The sequence below is a fragment of the Aedes aegypti genome, chromosome 3 (assembly GCF_002204515.2).
Source record: "Aedes aegypti strain LVP_AGWG chromosome 3, AaegL5.0 Primary Assembly, whole genome shotgun sequence".
Taxonomy (NCBI): Eukaryota; Metazoa; Arthropoda; class Insecta; order Diptera; family Culicidae; genus Aedes; species Aedes aegypti.
The window spans coordinates 26,545,307-26,570,242 of record NC_035109.1 but is presented as its reverse complement, the minus strand read 5'-3'; the positions used below and the strand labels follow the sequence as shown (position 1 = coordinate 26,570,242).

Genomic DNA, 24,936 nt, shown 5'->3' with positions numbered 1-24,936 from the left:
ATGCCATTTCTTCATTCCTCGTACCTGGCACATAGATTGTCAATACCTGCCTTTGCTTTCATCGCATAGTCCTATGTGTACTCACAGACGTGTCATCCTGCCCCAACATCGCTGCGGTGTATCCTCGAATATGCCTATAGGCAGCCAGCCGATTGGGTCGTGAAGGTTCCCCGTCTATGGCACGACCAAATTACGAAGCGTGACCGTGCAGGGCAGGGGCAACGAAACCATCACAATTTCACAGAATTACCCATCAATTGAACTTTGCTGCACGTATCCAGTGCCGGATTTGGGCTATGGGGGGTCGTGGTAGATCGGTAGATCTTATGAAGGGGGCCTAAATACGAAATTTAACGCATTTTGTCGTATCACCAACTAGTCTTCTGAACTTGAGCTTTTGATAGAATGTTCAATTCAAATATATATAGTAAGGTCGGCCCAGCTAGCTGTAGCGATGAAGATCTAAAATGTGAATGAGCATCTACGTTAGTATAAGTTTATTCCGTTTTTATTCTTCATTTGTCTCGTTTTATATCATGTCAGCTTTTGAAAAACATTGAGATTTCAGTTAGCCTAGAAATATAAAATAATTTGATGAGAGAGAATTTTTGAAACAATACTTCTAACTGGGGCTCTAATCAATGGGGGTGCTAGGCTTTTGTCCCCTTTGCATCCCTAAAATTCGGGCCTACCCATACCTCGGCGGAGATGTTTGCACAATACGTGACTTGCTCAATTTTCCACCGGACGATTCGATTTCAATAGTTTCCGTAACCCGTAAATTTTCCCGCGTATCCTTTTTATAGCGTTCAAATTTCCAACGCTGGTTAGCTGGGGAGTTCAGCAATAAATAAATAACCGTCTCCATATGGACGAACTTGATGGGCGACGGTGGAGTGGTCCAGGGGAATACTCCGCTCGTATTTTTAGAGCTCCGAAGCGACTGAGTTCAGTCACTCCTAGGATGCGGTTCGTTTCGGTTCAGTTTCAGCTTTTGCAGCGCTGTAAAGGATATCCATCCCCCATCTAGTAGACAGAGAACCTCTAAAGTGATTCAAAAATTGAGCTCAGTGCCTTTTGCATTCACAGCCTGCTTTTCCGATCGAGGTCTGACCGAATCGATTGAAAGTTGTGTCAATGTCAGACGTCAAAATGTTACGTGAAATTAGTTGATCGTTTGAAGGAAGTTTTTAGGTTAGATTTGACTGGGCTACCACGTGACCGCAGATTTGTTTAACTTCAAATGCAATTCAACTTATTTTGAAGTTATCGCTAACTGTGTAAGTGATACTAATTCCTTGTGGTGATCTAAACGATGTTACCTCGGCGGGATAATCGAATCAATAAATCAGCGAAACAAACGGCGCGCAAAAAGGCGTCCAGTGAAGATGAGTCCAGTGAGGAGGGATCGTCCAGTTCCGGATCGTCGTCAGATGATGGCTCCAATTCGAGTTCCGGTTCCGACTCGGAAATGGATACCACCGAGACGTCGTTCTCGTCGAAAAGTGCCACCGAATGCGTCGGAAGCAGCAAACAGCAGGGATTACTTAAGGTTAACCATCGGTCCTACACGGTGTACTGTGATACGGCCAGGAATTCGAAGAACTTCTGCCACGGCAGCATCGGTGAACCACTAATGGAAGATATCAAGAAGGATCCCAAGTGAGTAGTCGTGTTTCCGGTTGTCTTCTTTGTTCCGATGTGCGTGTGAGCGTGTTTCAAAGTGCGTAAGCTGGTTCAGTTGATTTAGTGATTTGAGAAGTGCCGTTTTGTAATAATTGAAACGTTAATTCTATGTGTACGTTATCTGTTGTAAATGTATTTTTGTGCATATTGTAAATGGCTTTGTTCACTGTGTGTTATTGTTACTTTTCAAGTTTAAAATCTTTCTTCTCCGTGATTATTAAGAAGCAAAAATTATTTACCACAAAACCCCAATTCATTATTAAAAATTACCGATTTTGGCAACAAGACGTGAATTTCATGTTGCCAAATCCGGGAAGAAAGACATCGACATCATACATTAGCAGGTTTCAAAAATATATACATATGGTTGAGGATTGTTTTGGGTAGGAGATTTTTTGGACTTTCCTGAATATTGAATGCAATTTTGGTTATCCAACGATAGTCTTATGCAAAAATAATTAATATAGTGCTCAATTGAAATTAGTGCCAAATTAGTTTCCATAAATTACTATGTTGAAATCAGTGCTATCGTAGTTGGAATGTAATGTCTGAGCTTTTCCTATTTCCGCCAAGTGTTCCTTAAATCTAACAGATACATTCCACGCACATCTACGCCAAGATATCAAAATTTCAAACTCTGAAATAATTCCAAAGCTATGCAGAACATGAAAGCCAATATGTTGAATTGTATGAAAAACATAAATTCGATTGAAAATACAATGAAAAACATACCTGAAAAGTTATATAAACTTGATATAACTTATTGGTGAGAAAATGAGATATTTAACAACATTTATATAAAAATACTGTATTACAGTTTATCAGGTGTCATATGATTCTCTTATACGGTAACTAGGAGGGTATTTGATGACATTGTTATGTGCGGGTTTAATTGTTTTGAATAAATTATTGGTTTTTTGAAAACGTATTTTTTCAAATAGTCACATTGATATGGTGTCGCGTTACGAAAATGGCCTATTTTCTGACATAGTAAAATAAACACTTCTTGTAGAACCCTGATATTTTGGATTCTTTTCCTACTCGTCAAGATACGTGTTTCCATAAAAAAAAATCTTCCAATACACAACTACAATTATCAAAATGCTTGTTCTCAGGCATGCTTCAACCGATTTTCGAAATTTTTGGCCTTTTGTTGAAAGAAATAGTTGTACTAGTGTATAGCATTGGTTCCACCCCGCTGGAACCCTCCCCGTTTTTGTACTTTTTACTAAAAGCTGATCAAACAGCTCTAGTTTTTTAATGAACTCGTTGGCTAGTGAGCCAAATCTTATCAGACAGGTACCGTTCAGTGAAGGAATACTCTCTTACATGTTGAGAAATACTTGACTCCGATGGTAAACAATGTGGTTCTCCGGTGGATAATCAGGAACATGCGTAAAAACGTTCAATTCATGAAAATAATCCAAAACAGCTGCATTTTTTTTTTTGCAAACAGCAGAATTCCTTATTATAGAACGCAATAGATTATTTGAATTGTTCGTGGACCCCGGTGATCACATTAACGGCATCTGAAAGATCCTGAACATCCGTACAAATGGTCATCTCGTAAAAATCAACCTAGATATACGTAGTTTTGTCATAACATTTGTCTATGAATGTCAAAACCATCGTTTATGTTGTATAATAATGAATTTTGGTAATCAAGGTGGTCTTGATGTTCTATAATTATGATTTTTGATGTTGTTGAAAAAAAAACGCGCAGTGGTCTATTAAGTTGCAAAAAAACTGCAGCTCTTTAGGATGGTTTTTAAGAATTGATTATTTTTATGGATATTGTGGATTTTTCAGTGAATGAGGTTGTTTGCCATTGAAACCAAGTAGTCCCCAACATATGTGAGGCTATAGCTATAGCTATAGGCTATAGGATATATCCATTCACCGACCGACACCTTTCTGATAAGTTTTGGGTTGCTTCTAAAAATCAGACCAAAAACCAGAGCTATTTGATCAGCTTTGTGCAAAAAAAAAAACAAAGAAAATATATATATTTGCACCTCACAAAAACGTGGAAAGTTTCAGACGAATTGCGCCAATACTTAAAGCTAGTAAAATTATTTTCATTCAATAAAAGCTAAAACAATCGGTTCGATAATTGCTGGAAACGAGCGATCTGAAAATTGTAAGTTCGTCCTGACCTATTATAAGTTGAAATATATTCACAATTTCGCCTAAGAATCTTCTAACTCTTCTGTGCGACAAAATGCCATGATATTCAGACTACTTTTTTGAGATCATAAACGTCCTCACAATTTTGCTAAAAACATGATCATCAAAATTCTATATGTATACGTTGAAATATGATTGGCCTAATATCAAATTCAGTTACAACCCTGTGCGGCAAAATTCCGTGTCCTTCAGACCACTATTAGTGAATCCTAAACACCTACACTCTAAATGTCCTCTATAATGTAGTCGGGAACATCATCTTCAAAAATTATCAAACGGATGGTTACCAAATTTTACCCAAAAACTAAATGCTATTACCCTACTGTACAACAGCTCTACAGATTTTTCGTCCACCATTTGGAAGCTATTATGGTCTTCTACAAATTTTAGAAACAATATTCTTAAAATACTTTATTGAAACTTTTGAATAATTTTGCCCATTTATCAGATCTATTAACTCCACTGTGATATTGAATTTCGACTAGTTCTGACAACCTTAAACTTCTGCCTGTCGCCTTGACCGAATGTATACTTTTCAAAGCACATTGTTGAAAGGTTTACTAATTTTATTTCACAGTCAAATTCAATCATTCTACATGTGTCTTAGCCGAGTGGTTAGAGTCCGCGGCTACAAAACAAAGCCATGCTGAAGTGTCTGGGTTCGATTCCCGGTCGGTCCAGGATCTTTTCGTAATGGAAATTTCCTTGACTTCCCAGGGCATAAAGTATCATCGTACCTGCCACACGATATACGAATCCAAAAATGGCAACTTTGGCAAAGAAACCTCTCAGTAAATAACTGTGGAACTGCCCATAAGAACACTAAGCTGAGAAGCAATCTTTGTCCCAGTGAGGACGTCATGCCAAGAAAAAGAAGAAGAAGAAGAAGAAGAAGAACATTCTTCACGGAAACAGTTTATTAATTTTGGCCAGTTTCGGATCAAATTACTCCACTGTGAGGAAAAATGTCGGATGTATTAAACAAAAAATAATACTAGATATACATTTTTTCGAAACCTGAAACCAACATGATCGATTTGATCAATAAAAATAAAAAATATTTTTGCGTAACACGACACCATTTGCAGAACCCTGTTGGATGATAAACGTAACGCGACGCACATAAAATGAAATCAATGAGATTATGTCATTATTCAATATTTCCTTCCATTTTCAAGTCACACTCTGGTTCTTATCAATACATAGAAGGATTGCCTAGAACAAACCCGGATTGTAAAAATTATAGCAGAGCAGATATAGGCGATTACAGAGTTTTGTTTGAAAAAGTGCATTTCAGCGATGGTGTCGCGTTACGAAAAGCAACTGCTTTCAGCTATCATATACACAGTGTAAAGTTTCAAAATGAATGTCACAACATCAAGGACATTTAATATGCATAATACCTGTTTAATCACATGGTCACAAGGCATATTTCCGAGAACAGCCTAATAAAAGTTGGTTCCTCGTGGTGTCGCGTTACGCTGGAATGTGTCTAACATCGAGAGCTGTCTTTGCAAATTTATTGATGAAAAAAAAACAATGTTCCTTATTGATGGTTTTCTTTTTTTTTTTCTTAGCAAAATGACTGATCTTTTTTTTTTCTAACGTAACTCTAACGTCACTTCTGGCAAAATGTCATGACGCAGTTTGGAATACATTTTTCAGTGGTTATGAGTAACTGACACTGAAGAAGACTGCAAGTGGTAGTCGAAATACGCGTATCTGTCAAAGATAAGCATTTAGTAGCGGAATTAAAAGGTACACGGTACTCTATCTACTTTTAAGTTTCTCTATTGAGATTCTCCTCAAAGAATTCGAATATTAATAAGAGAAGATATTTTTACTGAGAAATTTTATGATGAAAATTTGAGAAATTTCATGATGAAAATCTGTGAAAGGTTTTGCATAGCTTGTGGAAGATATGATGTACACATTTGTTCAAGAATTTTGATGAAGTAATTAGTGCGTTTGCTGAGCATCAATTACTCCTTAAATTAAAATTAAAACTCCTTAAATCGTTAATAAATTATTGGTAAAAATAGTGGAATGCTTTGCTGCTGAAATTCTTAAGCTATTCGAGTTACCATTTTTACAACATAAGATTAGATTTTTTACGAAATTCCGAGAATAATGGAATTGACAAGGCATATACTGCCCATAACCGCATATTTGTAACATTCAACAAAAGTAGGCATTGAGGAAATTATGTGCCAAGCGTGTATTTTTTATTAGTCTGGGATGAAACTAAAAATTCTAAAAATTACCTAGAACTCCATAACATTTCTTTAAAGCTAAAACTTTGTACATACAGTCCATATCATATATTGAGTGAATTAGAATAAGCACTAAGCAACTCGCACAAATTCGTACGTGGTACAGTCTTTGACCATAGTATGAGGGTTGCCTCCTTCCCGTCCAATGGTCGGAAAAAAAATGAAGTTTGGCCAAAACTAGTTTTATCGCCTTAATTGATGAAATATGTATTCTGAATATGTTATTTGGCGTTTTTATTGTTTCAGAAGGGGTTATTCACATATTACGTAACTTTTTTTAATTTTTTTTATTAGAAATGCAATCAAATTTGGCCGAAAGCACAAATTTTGTTTGTATTTTAACAAATTTGATCAAAACATGTATGAAGAGTGGTTAAATATATTTTATATCAACTTTGTATGAAAAATATCGTCAAAATGTATGAAAATATTGAATTATTCAAATAGCTCTAACTTGCAAATCAGCAAATTTCTGCAAAAAATTTAAACGTTTTTTGTAAGATCTTAGGATGCATTTTAAAGTGCAATATTCGAAATGGCGGCGACATGACGCGACAAGAGTTGTTTTTCATGTTCAAAATCATCAAAATTACTAAAGTGTAATATTAAACAGTATTAAAACTTCAACCTAATATTTTTTTCCATCTTCATGCTCGACAAAAGTGTTGAACCATAAGCTTTCAGATAGTGCGTAACTTTGGGAAAAAATTGCATTCCTTAAATATGAATTTCGTACTTTATTTTATTGTTACATTTTTCAATTTTTTGACTTCAGTCAGTTTGACGTCATAAAAGTTAAATACATTTAAATGTTAGTTCAATTCCAATAAAGAATCATAATAATATAATACATGAGGTATATTTTAAAATGACAAAAACCATAAAAATCTCAAAAAAGTGTTTTGGTAGTTTTGGCCGCTCCTTTATATGGAGCCCGACCATTGTGCAAAGTCAAATATTTGGGACTAACCCTTGACTCTTAGACAAGATTGGCGCATCCTCCAACAATCGAAAGCCTATTAATTAAGTTTCGTTCGTACGTAAATTTTTCAACTTTTAAAACAATGATTTTCATGATTCTGGATGACACTACCCAAGATTCATGTGTCACATACATGAGTTCTACAAATGATGTAAGCAAGGAAAATGTGTTTTTTCACTAATTATGGCATCGCCGAAAACGATTCCGTTGTCAAAATTTGCATAAGTATTTTCAAATCAGCAACAATTCATCAATTACCGTAATTTCGGGTGGAATTTAAAAAAAAACTTCAATTATTTAATTTGAGCCTCCTGAATCCAAATATGCTTGTCAAATTCTTAACAATGCATAATTTATGGAAATAATAAACAATTAATTTACAACAATACCGCAGAAAATGCCTAAATGTAGGCAATTTCTGAAGGAATCTTCTGATATCAATAAAAAAATCAATTATTACAAGAAAATGAACAAATTGGTACGAATTTTGATGATAAAATTCGTTTAGGGGATATATTTCAAGCATCCTTACAAATTTTCAGGTTGACACCATGTCCAAGTCCTTGTTTAAAACTATAAGTTTATTGATGTCTGCCAATACCACACAGAACACGATTATGGAATTTTCAATTATTTTCATAGAAATAAATATTCCTTAACACAAAAAGCTTCACAACATGCAATTCGATAATAGTTAAGACAAACAACGTTCATTTACATAGGTTGCATTGATTTCTGTGCTCTATTAGAAGGAAATAAAATCGTGTGACACAGTGATCAATTTCACCCTACTGATCAATTTCACCCGAATTTACGGTACTATGAACAATGCAGAATTTCGGCTTCAGGGGTTATAATCATAATTTTAGTAAGTATAACGTCATTTCCTTTTTTTAAACATGCTTAAATCTTTCAAAAAACAAGATACAGTATATAGCCAAGAGCGATTGTGGCCTTGTTTAGCCGAGTGGTTAGAGTCCGCGGCTACAAAGCAAAGCCATGCTGTAGGTGATTCCCGGTTGGTCGCTGGAAAATTCTAGTTATGCTGAAAAATTCTAATAATAAGCCTAAAATCGATAATCCCTATCAAGAGTTATGTGTAAAATTATTCCCACTGTAAATAAAACTAAAAAAAAGTTCTAAGAAACTCTTTCTGAAATAAAACTTAAAGACTCTTTCTCAAATAAAACAGAAAAATATAAGGTGTCGCACATAGGCCAAGTTTTTCGAAAGGTAGTAATAACCTAATTTTTAGTTTTATGTTAAAAAAAAAAAACAAAGTCAAACATGCATCTACCAAAGTGAAGAATTCATACGTTAATATAAAAAGAAAAAAAACTTGTCTCCATGTTTGGACGCTAAATACCTAACATATCCAAAACAATATGTTTTTGCTTTAAAACTCGACTACTTCCCCCAGCATAAATTGATAACAAAATGATAAGAAATCTTATTACCTGGTTACCATCATTCGATAAATGATTTAGCTATCATCTTACCAGAATCAAAGCCAACATAACAAAAATGAGAACTCAAATTTGTTCGTAGAATAACATTGTTTGGGAGCTGGTCCTTTTGCTTCCGACAAGTGGACTGTATTTGGTGGCTACAAGTAGCTCTTTCTTCTGGTGGTTGAGATGGACAAATCGGCGGTTGAGTTGGGTCGTCAGCAGACCTTCTTGGGCACTTCAGTGGGATTTCTCCTTTAGGGGTTTGTCCGTTCAACACACTCAATTAACTTTTACATTTGTTTCCATTACACATTCAACGTAAACACTTTATTTAACAAACGGTAATTGGGTGCACGATACGAACCATTTCGTCATCCGTTGCCTTTCATTCACCACCAGTGACGATCAATGCTGCACCGAAGGGTTCGTCGATGTGACAAGACACTCGAACAAACATAATAAACAGTAAATCACTGAGTTCAAGTTGATAACTAAATGCATCATCAATTTATCTTTGAATATTATGAATCTTATGCAAATGTACTGTGCTGTTAGCCCTATCAGAAAAGATTTCTATGTTCTTAGACTTCCTAAACATAAGTTTTTTGAAAAAGTTGAGAACCTAAAAATGTATGAAAATCAGCAATTTTGTTAGTATTTCGTTTTATGCAAAGCATATTGCAAAACACTGTTCATGGTAAAAAGAGTAAAAAATTGAGAGCACTGAATATTAGTCATGAATTTTTGAATCTGGACTACTGTGTGCTGGTACTAGTAATGGTAATAAATCTTCGAGCTGTTTAGTAGAATACCTACAAGTAGATAAAAAAAAACCGAATTTAGTACTATACCATTTAATTCCACTAGAGTTTGTATCGTTTGACAGATACGCGTATTGCGACCTCAACTGTAAGGCCGTCTTCAGTGTCGTGTACTAGACTCAACTTCGAAGTCGAGTTTGCGCGTTCCAGTCTTTATTAATGGTTATGTATTCCCAAAGTCGTACAACAACCGCATAACACAGTGATGACAAAATAAACATCATGATTTCATTGTGTTATTTTTGATCAAGACTTGTTATCAACGAATTTTAAGCTGTCAGATCGAGGATGCCATCGATGGGTGAATTACCTTGTTATGAGATAACATAACTTGCTATCTTTTTGTTACTCAACTTTTACTCGAGTTTGCTAAATAATCTACAAAAAGTTGCGGGGATAGTGGGGTTGGATACAGTATTGGACGTATAGAATGCATCAGTGCTGTTTTGTCATACAAAATGGTCAACTTCAGAGAGTTATATCTTCGCCGTTTCTCAACCGATTCGTTTCATTTTTTCTGTGACGAACTACAAACCACCTCAATTTTTGATATCTTTTGTAAAATTTGTGTGAAAACTATTGATTCAAAAGTTATAGATAGGTTAAATTTTGATTGAAAAAAGTGCACCAAGGCAAAAAGTGATGTAGCAGACAAACTAGACATCGTATCATTTTGGTGCCTTCGGCACGTTTGGTTTTTGTCACTCAATGAACAAATGCACTGAAGACACCTACACTTAGTTTTTCTGCTACATCATTTTGAGTCTGATTGCATTTTAGTTAATAAATTAAATTTAATCAAGTTAAATTGCTAATAAATGTGTAAAATGATATAAACAGATATAGGGTGCCGGTGCCATTAGTTGACTACCTAAGCTATAAAAAATCATAACAAAATAACGAAAATCCTTAATAGAGATCTTTTGGCTTCATCAGAAAGATTTCAACCTGTACTATATGGAAAAATTATAAAAAGAGTGATAAAACTATTTTTTTTAACATAAAATCGCTTGAGCCACTATTGGTACACGTGTTCCAGTAGTTGCGCTAGTGCTCCAGTAGTAGACGCTCGGGAATGATACAAGGGATTTTAAACAAAATGATACATTTTTACATAGGTTTAACATTTTTCCCTCGGAACAGCAACTAATATCTGTCGAATGAAGCATAAAAATCATCTCTAGGACTTTTCTTCATTTTTATACATCCATTTTAAAAACTGCTTCCATCCGTTCATCCACTACTAGAACACGACGGCAACTATTGGTGCAAGGGAGCAAATTTTTTTGCGTAAACTTAATTATTTATATGACTTTTTGAAAAAATAAAAAGCTGCAATTTGGCAAACCGACTAAACTAGAGGCGATCTATTCACCAAAAATAAAACAGGTCGTTTTTATCGAAAAATGTACGTTTTATTCCATAGTCCAATCTACTGGTACATTACAACCATTGGTACCGGCACCCTAATACAACATAAAAGTATCATTATAGGGAGTCGGATCTTATTCTTGTCACTTTTGATTCACTCCGGCAGTGGGGGGGTTTTGGAAGCTACTGAGCTTATATTTGGCCACAATATCCCTCTAATACCCAAATTTTTGTTTTCGATCTAAATATTATTTTTCGTTATCTAAAATCATTCTAAACACGGTTTGGGCAATGATTTATTTTTCTTCGCAAATTTATGAATTTTGGTTTTTGATTTTTATTATTTTTATTTTTAAACATCCCTATCCTATTCAATTTTTTCTTGAAGCCTCTTCTGGTTACTGATTTTTGGCAATAATAAAAATTTGAGTTTTTAATATACTTTTGAAAATATGATTTTTTTAATTTTTTTCTGGAACATTTTTTATTTTCCGTGTAACTAACGGAAAAACAGATTTGAAATCATTTCAATACCATCAGGCTCTTCTTCTGCGATAGGTTGATCGTAGAAAAATATTAAAGGTACGATTTTTTATAATACACGTTAAATGAATCCCAGGCATTTGTAGGTTATATAAGAATGCAATTTTTCAAACAATTTTCAATAATAAAAAATCAAAAATCATAGAAAACTTTTCTTATATGCGTGTTATGAGTCAAGGTTTAAGCCAAAAATAAAATCATTTTAATTTCCGAGCTACGAAAAAATACACAAAATTCCAAAGTGTACCCCGTCTAAAGGCGGGGTTGGGTATTAGAGGGATATGCGTCGTACAGTTTTTCTTATTTCAAGATTTCATACAATTGGGCCGAGAAAAACTCCCCCTGCCAAAGTGAATCTTGGAGGTGCCCAAGTAGCTCTGTACCCTATTGGATAAATATTCATTAAATTTATTTTAAAGGTGCTGATTATAATACCGTTTTGATTCATATTACGGACACTTAAGGCCTCAATGAAGTATAACCCATCAGAAAGCATATAAGGCGGCATCCACAAATTACGTAACGCTCTAGGGGGAGGGGGGGGGTAGGCTCAAGCGTTACGGCTCATACAAAAATTTAAAAAATTTCATACAAAAAGCGTTACGGAGGGGGCGGGAAGGGAGTCAAAAATTTCCAATTTTAGCGTTACGTAATAAATGGACGCCGCCTAAAATAAATCAATCTGGATGATTCCTCGGCGCTATCGAACCTTCAAAACACTTAACTTTCGAATGGTGGGTAAATATTTTGTTTCTGATGCATGAATGATTTCAAATAAATAGAAATGTGTGGACTTTTTATGATTCTTTTACCGAACTCTTCCTTACTTTTGCCCCATATTCCGGACACTTTGAATCAAATGCCGGACAGCTCAGGAAAATCATAAAAAGACAAGTGAAATCATTATTTGAAATTGGCAAACCACTAAAAAGGCGTCTAAGGCAGTTGAGTATTATAAATTTTTATAGACATCTACAGAAAATTTTGATTAAAATGAGCCTCGAAAGGTGAAATTTTGAACGGCAAAAATTGAATCATTTCATGTGAAATATTTCCCATACAAAGTAGAGTGTCCGGAATAAGAAGCTGTCCGTAATATGAATCAAAACGGTAGCTTAGAGCCAAAATATGTCCATAAAACATTTTTTTGTTCACAAAGTAAACATGTCTTTCGTTTGTTATTTTACTAACGAAACTAATTTACTATTTTTTCTCTTTTCGTAAAGCAAATTCTTTCGGCTTCACAGGGCATAAAGTATCTTCGTGCCTGCAGTGCCGTAGCGTGCGGTTGGCCAGGTTGGCACCTGCCAAGGGCGCAAGCGATCAGGGGGGCGCCGAAATGCGTGACGCTTTGGGCCCATTCACAAATTTCATAACGCTAGAGGGGGTGGGTGGGTGTCCCTACGATGTTACGATGTTGTTATATTCATACAAAAAGCGTTACAAGGGGGTGGGTGGGTGTCCAAAAAGGCCAATTTCAGCGTTATGAAATAAATGAATGAGCCCTTTGGTCAATGTTTTGGAAATACATATAAAGTAACGGCATCTTTAAATTCAATGTTTTAAAATATGAACATTACAAGTTCTGAAATTTCTGAATCGATTATAACAAAATATTTGTAAGCATCCCACAAGATGTTGAAGAGTTCTTTAATTGAAAGGAATTTTTAGATAAATTCAAATTTATTTAAGATTTCCTAAAATAGTTCTTCATGACAATTATTTGTAAATCAGTTTACGCATGGTGCCTGTGTCAAAAATTAGGCAAATCGAAACTAATACAGCGGACGCCACAGAAGTCTTGGCTTGAATTTCACACAATCCGAGACGCAATTCCCATTGAAAGTCATGTCAAATAATCCATAACCCTAATAATAAAAAAAATAAATTTAAACAGATGTTTTAAAGCTATACTTCAAAACTTCAGCGTTTCGAAACTTGATCGATAGGTTAAACGGTTGTCTGGTTCTCTAGATTACCTAATTCTCAGTTAATGCTTAAGCTTTATCATTAAGTCTCCATAGACTTTCAAAATTTGATGTTTTTCTGAAATTTTTAACATTAACTTGTACAATGTTTTGCTGAGATGAACATGCCTTCGGCAGATAATTCGTTAAAAAAGAGAAAGGAAAACATTGTGAACTTTGCTTTGAATAAGGGGCGCTCAAATGGTTGTTCGCCGAGGGCGCCATAAGACCACGCTACGGCTCTGCGTGCCTGTCACATGCAAAAATGGTCAATCGGCAGAGAGCTCTCAGTTAAGGGGGCAAAATCCGTCATTGATTTCAGAATTTTCAAAAGCAGTTTAAAGCAGTTCGTTTAAAATCAAGAAAATTTACAGGAAAATGTGTTCACTGTATTCTGTTCTCCAAACAAAACACAGTGAACACATTTTCATCGAATAATTTTTGGTTTTAAACAGAAAAACTGCTTTTCAAGTTTCAATGATGACGATGATTACGATGACGGAGCGTTGATCGTTAAGGGGGCAGGATCCGTCATTGATTTCAGAATTTTCAAAAGCAGTTTTTTCTTTCAAAATCAAGAAAATTTACATCAAAATGTGTTCACTGTATTCTATTCTCCAACCGAAACACAGTGAACACATTTTCATCGAATAACTTTAGGTTTGAATAGAAAAACTGCTTTTGAAGTTTCGATGATGACGATGCTTACAATGACGGAGCGTTGATCGTTAACAACTATGAAAGTGCTCATCAGAACACTATGCTGAAAAGCAGACTCTGTCCCAATCGGGACGTTACGTCAGAAAAATAAAATAACTTCAATTTAATTTAAATTTAATAAAAATAAATTTACGATAATAATGCAGGGTGCCCATTAGACTGGTGCAAATTTTGAAGTTTTTGCTTCCCTATGCTCAAACGGTGTCAATTATGATGAAAATCATTCTCCCAAAATATGAAGTGTTTTGGATGCAATTTACCTATGCACACGTCATTTGAAGTTTATGTGGAAATTACTATGGAAAAGGCCAACCTTTTTTGTGCAGTCCTCTAACTGCTCGTCATCCCCCGTCCAAGGGGGGATTTGGGGGTCAACCCCCCCGAGCAGAAAAAAATATATGAATTATCATACTGCAATCCTACGACCAGCATGGCACGTGAATTGTCAGAGTAGCATTTATTTTGTTTTTAATGATAAAGAATAAAGTCTTAGTCCTAGAAATTGGATGGCAATTCCGTTCCTAAGCTGAAAAATCACAAATCGATACTGTTCCTTCGTAAGGGCTTAACTGGCATGAGCAATTACTCTTCCGCGATCCTCTCTTTCGCTAATCGCGTGTTTCCTTCAAAGGACAAATCGTCCACTGGAAACATTAAAGTGTTGGTGTTCTTAAAAAAAATAACTTTGCTAACTTAAAGAAATCTTATATTTCTTGGTCTTGAAGCAGGATTTAGTGACAAAAAGTGTAACAGTTTTCTGCAAAAAATCAAAGAGGGCAACGATGAAGAGAAATCGATGTAGATAAGCCTTTATGATTGAACTCTATCACAGTTAAACAGTTTTGGATGAACTTTTGAACAAACCACAATGGATGAAGATTGAAATCAGCATCAGAATATTCAAATTTCATACAAATTTTTTTGACAGTTTATCAGTTAATCAATTGTCACCCAACACGCAGCAACAAAGACATTGACAGAATATGACAATGAAAAACCCCCCTAGCAAAGTCTAAATCATGCTGAGATGGTCATTCAATTACTTTCAGAGCAACACTGCTTTTTTGCTGTAGAACATAGTAGCCTGGATTACTTTGATCTATTCTACCCGCCAGGATCCCCACTGTTGCCTGCCGAACAGTTGGTGAAGCATGCTACATGCAAACCCACATTATGATGATGAATAACAATTTATCCTGACCTTCAATCAAAATGTGGTCTTGGACAAATTTGTAGCCGAAAGGATTTCACATGAGTAGAGTTTGTTCACTTTCCAATTAAATATTATGACGAAGAGATAGATGGCTGAACACAAAAGGTTGGCGTTTACCATAGTAATCTCCATATAAACTTCAAATGGCGTGTACACAGTCAAATTTCTTCCAAATCATTTCAATCTTTGGGAGTATGCTATTTACTATAACGCTATAATATAGATGGCTTAAGTATAGGGAGCCAAAATTTCAAAATGTGCATGACTCTAGCTGTTCACTATGCCCTGCCCACCCCTAAATCTCCTTTAATTGTTTCCATACATGTTTCGAGGGGCCTTCCTTAGCTGAGTGGTTAGAGTCCGCGGCTACAATGCAATGCCATGCTGAAGGAGTCTGGCTTCGATTCCCGGTCGGTCCAGGATCTTTTCGTAATGGAAATTTCCTTGTCTTCCCGGGGCATAGAGTATAATCGCGCCTGCCGCACGATATACGAATGCGAAAATGGCAACTTAGGCAAAGAAAGCTCTCAGTTAATAACTGTGGAATTGCTCATTGAATACTGCAGAGCTGAGAAGCAGGCGCTGTTCCAGTGAGGACGTAATGCCAATAAGAAGAAGAAGAAGAAGAAGAAGAAGAAGAAGAAGAAGAAGAAGAAGAAGAAGAAGAAGAAGAAGAAGAAGAAGAAGAAGAAGAAGAAGAGGAAGCGTTTCGAACATTGCCTCGGAATAACTTTTTTTGAAGAACGAAACATAGAATACAGAATGAACCCGATATTGCAAACTCATATTAAAACATATTTTTATCTTCCATAATGATTTAGAAAAGGATCAAACATGATAAACAGATCAAATTTTATAATTGAAAAATGTAACAAATATTGCACTGCGCCAGAAAAAAAAACGACAAAACTAAGTTCATCATGTAATATCAGAAATTGTAATATATGTTTTGTTATTATTTTGTGTGTGTGATTGTGTAATTGGTGTGCTTATACCTCTTCCAAAATGATGATAATTTAAAGCTTTTCAAGCTCCTAACCAGCTTATTCCCACAGCGTTCTCCCGCTAAATGATACCCGCCTTACCGTCAGGCCGCCAATAGTAGTTTCCCCCGTTCACTTCAAATGCTCAACGGATTCCCACTCTATATCGTATGTTTATTATGTTGATATTTCTTTTTGCAGTCACAATAGAAAAACTCGCGCCAGAAACGAGCACGTTGTACATAGAAACAAGAAATCGAAACGAATGTAAGAAATTCCACTTTTTAAAATTGAATCGTATTCTACACCCCTTCGCCTCTTCCATCTAGCTATCTTCAATTAACCAATTTGATCAATTCTCAGCATTTGTGCGGCGCTCTGCATCGAGTCGTTGAAAACTGGAACGATGCAACTGAGGTTGATCGAATTCACCATTTGTAGTTAGTAGTACCATTCCGTATTCACTTCACTCAGATACATTATGACTCTCATGCATGCCTCGAACCAATGCTCCTTACTATTGCCAATTCTTCATCATTGCAGACCGCCAATCAGTATTTGCATATTGAACAGCCGCTACGATATCATACCGCGGATATGCCGCAGGCTCGGTTATCGACTGGTGGCCGAGAATGAGCTGTGGAACGTGTGCTGGACGGATTCACTGGTGGGGGTAGACTTCTGTCGGGACATGAGGCGCTTCCAGAAAATCAATCACTTCCCTGGAATGTTCGAAATCTGCCGCAAGGACCTGTTGGCACGGAATCTCAGCCGGATGCAGAAGCTGTTTCCGACCGAGTATCAGATCTTCCCGAAGACATGGGTCTTTCCGGCTGAGTTTGTTGCTAAGATAATCCGTTGGGACGTGGGGATAGATTTAACTAACGAGTTGTATTCTTTTGTGTGTTTCAGTTTGGGTGAGGCGATAGCGTACAGCAGGACGCACCGGAGTAAAACGTACATTTTGAAGCCAGATCAGGGATCTCAGGGAAGAGGGATATTCTTGACGAAGAACCTGAAGGAGATTAATCCTCGGGACAGGATGATTTGTCAGGTCTACATCCATCGGGTAAGGTCACATGTATGTCAATGATTACCTTTCTGTAAGACACAGTTTTCGCGTTTCAGCCTTTGCTGATCGACGGCTACAAGTTCGACCTGCGAGTCTACACCCTCGTAACGTCTACCGATCCTCTTCGGATATTCGTTTACAAGGAAGGCCTGGCACGCTTTGCAACGTACAAATATCGGGAGCCATGCATCACAAATACCTCGAACAACTTCATGCATTTGACAAACTACTCGGTGAATAAGTATAGTAGATGCTTCTCAAATGACGATGAGGCCGGTAGTAAACGAAGATTCGCTACGCTGAATCGAATCCTGACGTCTGAGGGGTACGATATTGCCGAACTGTGGAACAACATCGATGATGTGATAGTAAAAACCATTCTTAGTGCGTGGCAAGTCCTAAGGCATACGTATCAAGCGAGTTTCCCAACGCACGACATAATACAGGCATGCTTCGAGATCCTTGGTTTCGACATTCTGATCGATCATAGACTGAAGCCGTACATCCTGGAAGTCAATCATTCTCCTTCATTTCACACGGACGAGGCCATCGATAAGGAAATCAAGGAAGCTCTCATCCACGACACGTTTGTGATGCTAAACCTCAACGGCGAAGTCAAGAAACGTGTTCTGGAGGAAGACAAACGCCGAATACAGAATAGACTGCTGCAAAGACTGCGCGAATACTCCAAGAGCAAAGAGGCTAGCAAAGAGAGCAGTAGCGATAGCAAGAACGGTGACGACGATGATCCCTCAGAAGAACGACTGGGACCATGGGCGGATCAAATCACCTGGGAAGAGACCCATCTTGGAGGATTCCGACGAATACTGCCAGTTCCGGGAGATCCCGATCGATACGCACACATCTTCCTGGCGCAAACGCAAGCATCGGTGTACAACGAGACGGCAGCGAGCAAGAAGCGCGAGGAATGTGCCAAACAGCAACGGATCGAACTGGAAGAACGCTACAAACACAATCAAGCAATGCTCAACAAAAACAATCCAAAGGGACAGCATCTGGGGAGCAAGGGGCTGTGCTCCAGCGAGGATGGCGCCCTGGTGGTGAAGAAGAAAAAGAAGGTGAAACCGAAGGTGGTCAAGAAGAAGGACAACTACAGTCCGGACAGCATTATGGAGTACGAGGAGCGCGAGAGGATGGCACTGCTGGCGCAGCGAGACTTCTTTATCAGGACGTGCGGGTTGGTGCAGAATGTGAGTATATCCTTCTTCAAATTTACATGTATGTATCGTTAGATTGCTACACTACCCATACTCGCAATACAGTCCCATTAGGAAAATCGTCATGTCGAGAAAAACACTTCTAAACATATTTTTAAATGTGTTCGTTCCACCGCTGCTGATAGCAATAAATCGTGGTAGCATTACTCTACACACTATCATTACAATATTATATAATCGTCAACAACTGTAACACGGTTAAAATGGTTGTTTCTGAAGTCCAAATCTGGGACCCAAGCCAATGGGACTCGTTATCCGAGTACTTCTCTAGCCAACCGCAATTATACCCGCATACCAGTCCCATTCCTTAGGACTCGCTTACTTTGTTATCACGCTCGTTGACACATTAATATTGAAGTTTACAATTGATCACAAGACATTTTTCCTTCTGAAACTTTTAGTAGGTACTCGCATGTTTTAATTGCAAATTTACTTCGAAGTACTATTCGGTGGTAGGTACTATACTGTATACAATGATAGTGTTGAAAAATTGATTTGTCTGTTTCTGTCGGCCGCTTGGTTGAATTCCCCCACTGCACAGGAGCGTTGGATTTGAACCATACCGAGGAATATAACTAATAGAGCAAGTTTTGGATCTTAATGACGACAATCGCTTCAATCATGCGATTCCCCATGTGTGGATAATACTGTTGTGTGTCCAGAACCATCCTTTCTCGGCATTAGATGTTATATATACTCCGTATGACTATGAAAATCCTGTCGATGGCGATGTGCGCGAAAAACGTCCCCTTTCATACCGACGAAAGTTGAGCCTGCCGGAGATTTCGTTTATAATTATTTAAATAAGTTGACAATTGGCCAAACCTTCTTGCAAGGAGATTCTTTTTTTCTTGTTTTTTTGTTTAGCCTCGCAAGGATATATACTTTTAGTTGTGGTTCTATAATTTATTGCAACAGATGTCACTCTAGAAAATGTTCATGTCAAGCTAAAATAAGTATTTTTCGTGAATAAACATGGTTTTAATCTGTATAATTTGTGATATTCCTTCTTTTAATGAAATGAAAACCACGATGCGAGATTACAAAAAATATTATCAAAATGGGTTTGTTTCAATTTCGTCATGATCAACCAGTGGGACTGTTATGCGGGTATTTGTAATATGGGACGCACATAGTTTGGTATTTTTTCCACATTTTGTCCATACAAAGATTCAATTTTAAGCATGATTTAGGGAAGTACACTAAAAATAAACATCATTCACGGAGCTAACTCAAAAATGGATAAAATTCATATGGGACTGTTATGCGAGTATGGGCAGTACACTGTCCATAACTGCAAAACAGTCACATTCGACATTTTTGACAAATTGGAGTTAATACCATGGAGAGTCATTAACCTTTCGGTCGTCGCGCGAATGTTTGTAACGCGAGTAGTCGCGCGTTGTACTTTGTACAACACCCTTGGTTTTGCGAACATCCCAGGAGTCTGACCACTTTGAAAGATGACGTCTTCGGCAAAATTGTTCAATAGCTAAGGGCTATTATTATTATTGCCAAGAAATTCGGGATTTTGCCACTAGGCGGCGCTAGTGAGCATGAAACTTTTGTTTCTCAGATCTCATGATCCTGACCACTTAGAAAGATGACGTTTTCGGCAAAGTTGTTCGGTAACTCAAGGAGTATCATTTTTTGAGCTAGTTGATTCAAAATCTTGCCACTAGGCGGCGCTAGTGAGCATAAAACATTTGTTTCGCAAATATCTCAGGAGCCTGATCACTTAGAAAGATGGTGTCTTCGGCAGAGTTGTTCAGTAGCTCAAGCTCTTTCTTTGTTCAATCCTTAAAGATCGAGATTTTGCAAAATAAGTATAGTCCCTGAGCTTCTGAACAACTTTGCCGAAGGTACCTGTCTAAAAAAAATCCTGCAGTATCCGCAAAACAAAAATTTCAAGCTCACTAGCGCTGCCTGGTGGCAAAATACACTATTTCTTGGCTCAAATAATTATAGCTCTTGAGCTACTAAACTACTTTGCCGAAGACACTATCTTTCTAAGTGGTCAGGCTCCTGAGATATCTGCAAACAAAAGTTTTATGCTCACTAGCGCCGCCTAGTGTCAAAATTTTGAATCAACTAACACGAAAAATGATAGTCCTTAATTTACTAAACAACTTTGCCGAAGACGACATCCTTTTAAATAGTCAGGATCCTGAAATATCTGCAAAACAAAAGAAAAACTTCCATGCCCACTAGTGCCACCTAGCGGTCTAATTCCGAATTAAATGAGGTACCATCAGATAGTGCTTCACCTCCAGAACAACTTTAATACAGACCACAAGTTTCTATATTATCTGGATTTTAAAATATGACGATTTCAAACTGTGATTTCCTCGAACCTTACATAGTGCGTTCATTATTATGCGACTTCTATGTACATTGGTTGTTTTTACCGTATTATAAAGGGCCATACTGTAAATAAAAACTGTCGAGTATTGTTCTTAAGAAGATTCTTGAGGAATACATTTTGGATTGGTGTCGATAGATAACTTTGTTGCAAAATGATAGCATATAAATCACAACTGTTGTACAAAGTACAACAGCGCGACAGTCCGAATATTAAATGTCAAAAACTTTCGATCAACTTACTGATTGACTGATTGATTGACTGATTGATTGATGATTAAGTTGATCGAAATTATTTGTCATTTGATGACTCTCCATGGTATTAACTCAAATTTGTCATAAATGTCGAATGTGACTGTTTTGCAGTTATGGGCAGTACAGTAAGGATTTTTTGTCAGCCCCTCGATGAATTTTAGGCTGACAAAATGGGGAACCTGACAAAATCGGGTCATTTTATTTTGTTCCTGTTTTTCAAATTTTGACGTGTTACATGGTTACATGGAATTTTCAAAGGGCGATGGACATGGGCGTAGCCAGTTTTTTTTATCAGAGGCTCCCCTTTATTGGTAACATCAATTTTTAACACTTAATAAACGGCACTGCCATTGCCCCCTCTGGCTACGCTCATGCGTGCATGACATCAAACATCATCATCAATTTGAATTTAAACGTAGTAAAACATGACGATAACAATTTTTTGACAAATTTCAAATAGGCTGACAAAATCGGGTCAAAAAGCTGACAAAATCGGGGGTAGACAAAATCGGGGGCTGACAAAATCGGGTCAGTACTGTATTTCCAACGGTCGGATCCACTTTAATAGAGCCTAATTTTATGTAACGAAACTTTATTTTAAATAATAGAGTTGTGTTTGATCCTTCGACCTTGATGCTTGCTCCTGCGGGGGCGGGCGATGAGGGCAAGATCAAACTGTCGCGCATCGGTCAAGTAAAGTGAAAAAGTGCCGCGTTCGATTAGTTCTTTTCAATCCTTCGATCTTGACGCTTGCTCCTGGGCAGTGCGTCAAGAAAGCCCGAGAAGTCGTTAGTTGTTTTCCCTCAAGGGTTGCGCGCCTATTTTCTCTGAGTGCTTTTATATAGCCGAGCAAACGAGTGAAGCTGAAAGTGGATTGTTGCTGCTCAAGGATGACGGATCAATTGGTGAGCTCGTTTCATGCTACTATTTCTAATCTATAAAATATGTATGATTAAAGGTGCAATCGTTACAACGGTGAGACGTAAATATGATTTTTCAACAAACTTTGAAAGGTTCGTCACTGTGAGTGTCGACATAAACTCTGATTCATAAATTATTTATGTCTAAATTTTTTTTCAAAACTCCTTTTTTTACCTTTATTTTTGTAATTAAAAAAAAAACTTTGAATGGTTCGACACTACAAGTGTAAACTTGCGAAAGGTTCACTTTATTCAACAAACTTTGCAAGGTTCGTCACCTCAAGTGTCGGAATAATTTTTCTCTACAAAGATATTGTTCATATCAAATGAAAATATTATATTTACATATAAGCATGTTTATATCTCACAAATAATTATTTATCATGGTCTAATCGCTTATCAAAGTAAACCCTGTGACCCAACGATCCTCCCCATTAACAAACATCCCTCCCAGTAACCTTTGTGGAGATGCAGAGGCAAACACGGTCTCCAAATAGCAAAGGTTACACACTAACATTCCTTCCCCCAATCCCACCTGACTGCAAGGACGTGGCCGGCGCCGTTATTGACCATGTATAAATAGAGGCACTTAAGTATGCATACTGAAGAAGATTATGGCCAATTCCAGCCGAACTTCTAGTTGATTCTTTGTGCATTTTCACTGACTTCGGTCAATTACGGAATAGCAACCATTGATATGTGTAGTCAGTCTAACAAGGGAAGGTCATGATGGTGTTACACGGGGTTTTAAACCGGACTATTTTTGTTAGATTCTACATGTCGAAATATGAAAAACCCCAAAGCATTTCGGGTGATGGATCAGTGGTGTAGCCAGGAGGGGCTGCAGAAGGGGCAATTTTGTACGTATATTATATTATTAAGCTAATTGTAAATTTGACAAAAATATTTTTTAGTATTTATTGTGATGGTAGAGAACAGGATTGACATTGATATATGTTTAAAATGTATTTTTTCCATGCCATAGGTGCAATCGGGATGGGTCTCTTGTTGGTATATTATTCTAATAAAACTAAATTCGTTATGGTGCCCATATTCCATGTTAGTTACGCCAATGGCATAAAAATACATTAATAACATACATGAATGTCAATTCTGTTCATTACTATCGTAATAAATACTGAAAAAATCTTTTTGACAAATTTTCAATTGATTCAATAATATTATATACGTACAAAATCGACCCTTTCATAGCCCCTCCTGGCTACACCACTGGTCCATCACCCGAAAGGCTTTGGGGTTTTTCATATTTCGACATGTAGAATCTAACAAAAATAGTCCGGTTGAAAACCCCGTGTAACACCATCGTGACCTTCCCTTGTAAGCTAAGCGAAACTTTATTTTGAATAATAATAATATATAGTAATATTTTAAAGCCAATTCATCCCATTGACCAATTCTATCTTTTCACCTAAAACAGGTGTCCGATCGGACCAATTGTACGCAGTCATTCCACTGTAATCACAAATTCAACACAATTTACTAATTCTCCGTCAGCTTCTTAATAAAAAATCGCTTCATAAAAAAAATCAACGCACCTTGCTGTAGATAACCCAACTTCCTTCTTATATTCCCTCCAGATCTATCTCAACTTCAACCGGAACAAACTGCTGACCATGTCCGACCAACGCAAGTACAAGGAACCTTTCGCCAAGCTGGTGGCGAACGACATACTCCAGCAGGACCTTTGCAGCCAACAATCGACCCAATCCGGTACGACCACCTGTCTCCCGGTGCTGTCCAACCACTATGGAAGCAGTACAGCTTCGCACTCGTCGAGCCAGAAACTGCACCTGAAGAGTTTGGTAACGATCAGCGACACAACGTCCTGGATGCAGTGCGCCGAAGTGACCCAACCGAGCAGACCTCCACTGCCCTATCTGCTGGCATCGCAACCGACCAACTACCGGAGCACCAAATCCACCATGGCACGGCAGGTCACCAATGTGGTCAAGCGGCACAACATGGACACTAGGCAGCTGTACTCGGCCTCCGATAAGGTTATCTAGTATTGAGTTTGGGCGGATAGCTCCTTGTGGACGGTTATCTGCTCAGTCAAGCGGTTTCCCCAGTTCAGTTGTGCCTCCTTGCTGCCACTCACTATGGCCGCCATTCCGTGCAAATTGCGTGTGCTTCGGTTGTACAAAGCTGTAAAATTTATGTTTCAGAGCCATTTAATCAAATTCTGCCCGAGTTTAAATTTACCAGTAATAAAATCTATTGTGAGCTTTTGACCGGGATCGGTGGCAGTGCTGAAAGAAATTCCTTCATGAATTATTGATTTTAGAGCTGGTATCGTCAGAGTGTCTTAAAAATAGTAACTGTATTCGTTGTATAAATTCTGCGATGTTGTTTTTTACTAGTGTAATCTACTAGACACGAAATGGTACATATCTATTTGCTTTATAAAATAATGTTCAACCCACTATGGCTACAATTGGAAATATGTCCAAATCCGATTTATTAACGGAATTCCTAAGGAATGTCCCTTAGAATTTCGATCAAGATACCTCCAAGAATTCAGCATGGAGTTTTTCAAGGATTACACCACAAATTGTTCCAGAGATTCGCCAGGAACTAATTCAGAGAGTATTCCATCAAATTCCCTAGTCTTTTCCTCCAAGATTTGGACAAAATGCAAGAAATCAATCAGTAACTTCTTCAGAGATGACTCCAGGGAGCTCTTCGGATTTCCTTAAAAATTATCGTTTCAGATTTCATTAGGAATATATTTGAGGATACCTGCAGGAATTATTTTGAGACATTTCTCCAATGAATTTATGCAGCAATTCTTCCAAGGATGTCTCAGGGACTTGTCAAATAGATGGTTCTAAAATTATTGGAGAAAAATCTGAAATATAAAATTAATTTCTAA

At 37.3% G+C, this 24,936-nt stretch overlaps 1 protein-coding gene across 3 annotated transcripts; it reads left to right on the top strand.

Annotated features, from left to right (window-relative positions):
- Nucleotides 1-312: 312 nt before the first annotated feature.
- On the top strand, nucleotides 313-24,301 carry LOC5578570 (tubulin polyglutamylase TTLL13). 3 transcript variants are annotated; one of them, XM_021852595.1, is made up of 6 exons: nucleotides 313-1,662; nucleotides 16,270-16,464; nucleotides 16,741-17,034; nucleotides 17,110-17,266; nucleotides 17,326-18,480; nucleotides 23,642-24,301. In XM_021852595.1, exons 1-6 carry the CDS (start codon nucleotides 1,316-1,318, stop codon nucleotides 24,068-24,070), a joined length of 2,577 nt encoding a protein of 858 aa, XP_021708287.1. In that variant the 5' UTR covers nucleotides 313-1,315; the 3' UTR covers nucleotides 24,071-24,301. The 3 variants fall into 3 exon arrangements, with proteins under 3 accessions (XP_021708287.1, XP_021708288.1, XP_001663960.2); XM_021852596.1 differs by having other exon boundaries at nucleotides 316-1,662; nucleotides 16,399-16,464; XM_001663910.2 differs by lacking the exon at nucleotides 16,270-16,464 and having other exon boundaries at nucleotides 316-1,662.
- The last annotated feature ends 635 nt before the right edge of the window (nucleotides 24,302-24,936 follow it).

What these genes read in the sequence shown, in the direction of transcription:
- LOC5578570 (XM_021852595.1), top strand. Translation starts at nt 1,316, where the DNA reads ATGTTACCTCGGCGGGATAATCGAATCAATAAATCAGCGAAACAAACG. An exon ending in GTCAGGTCTACATCCATCGG is followed by an intron (nt 17,267 to 17,325) that starts GTAAGGTCACAT and finishes TTCGCGTTTCAG; the next exon opens with CCTTTGCTGATCGACGGCTA. An exon ending in CGTGCGGGTTGGTGCAGAAT is followed by an intron (nt 18,481 to 23,641) that starts GTGAGTATATCC and finishes TATTCCCTCCAG; the next exon opens with ATCTATCTCAACTTCAACCG.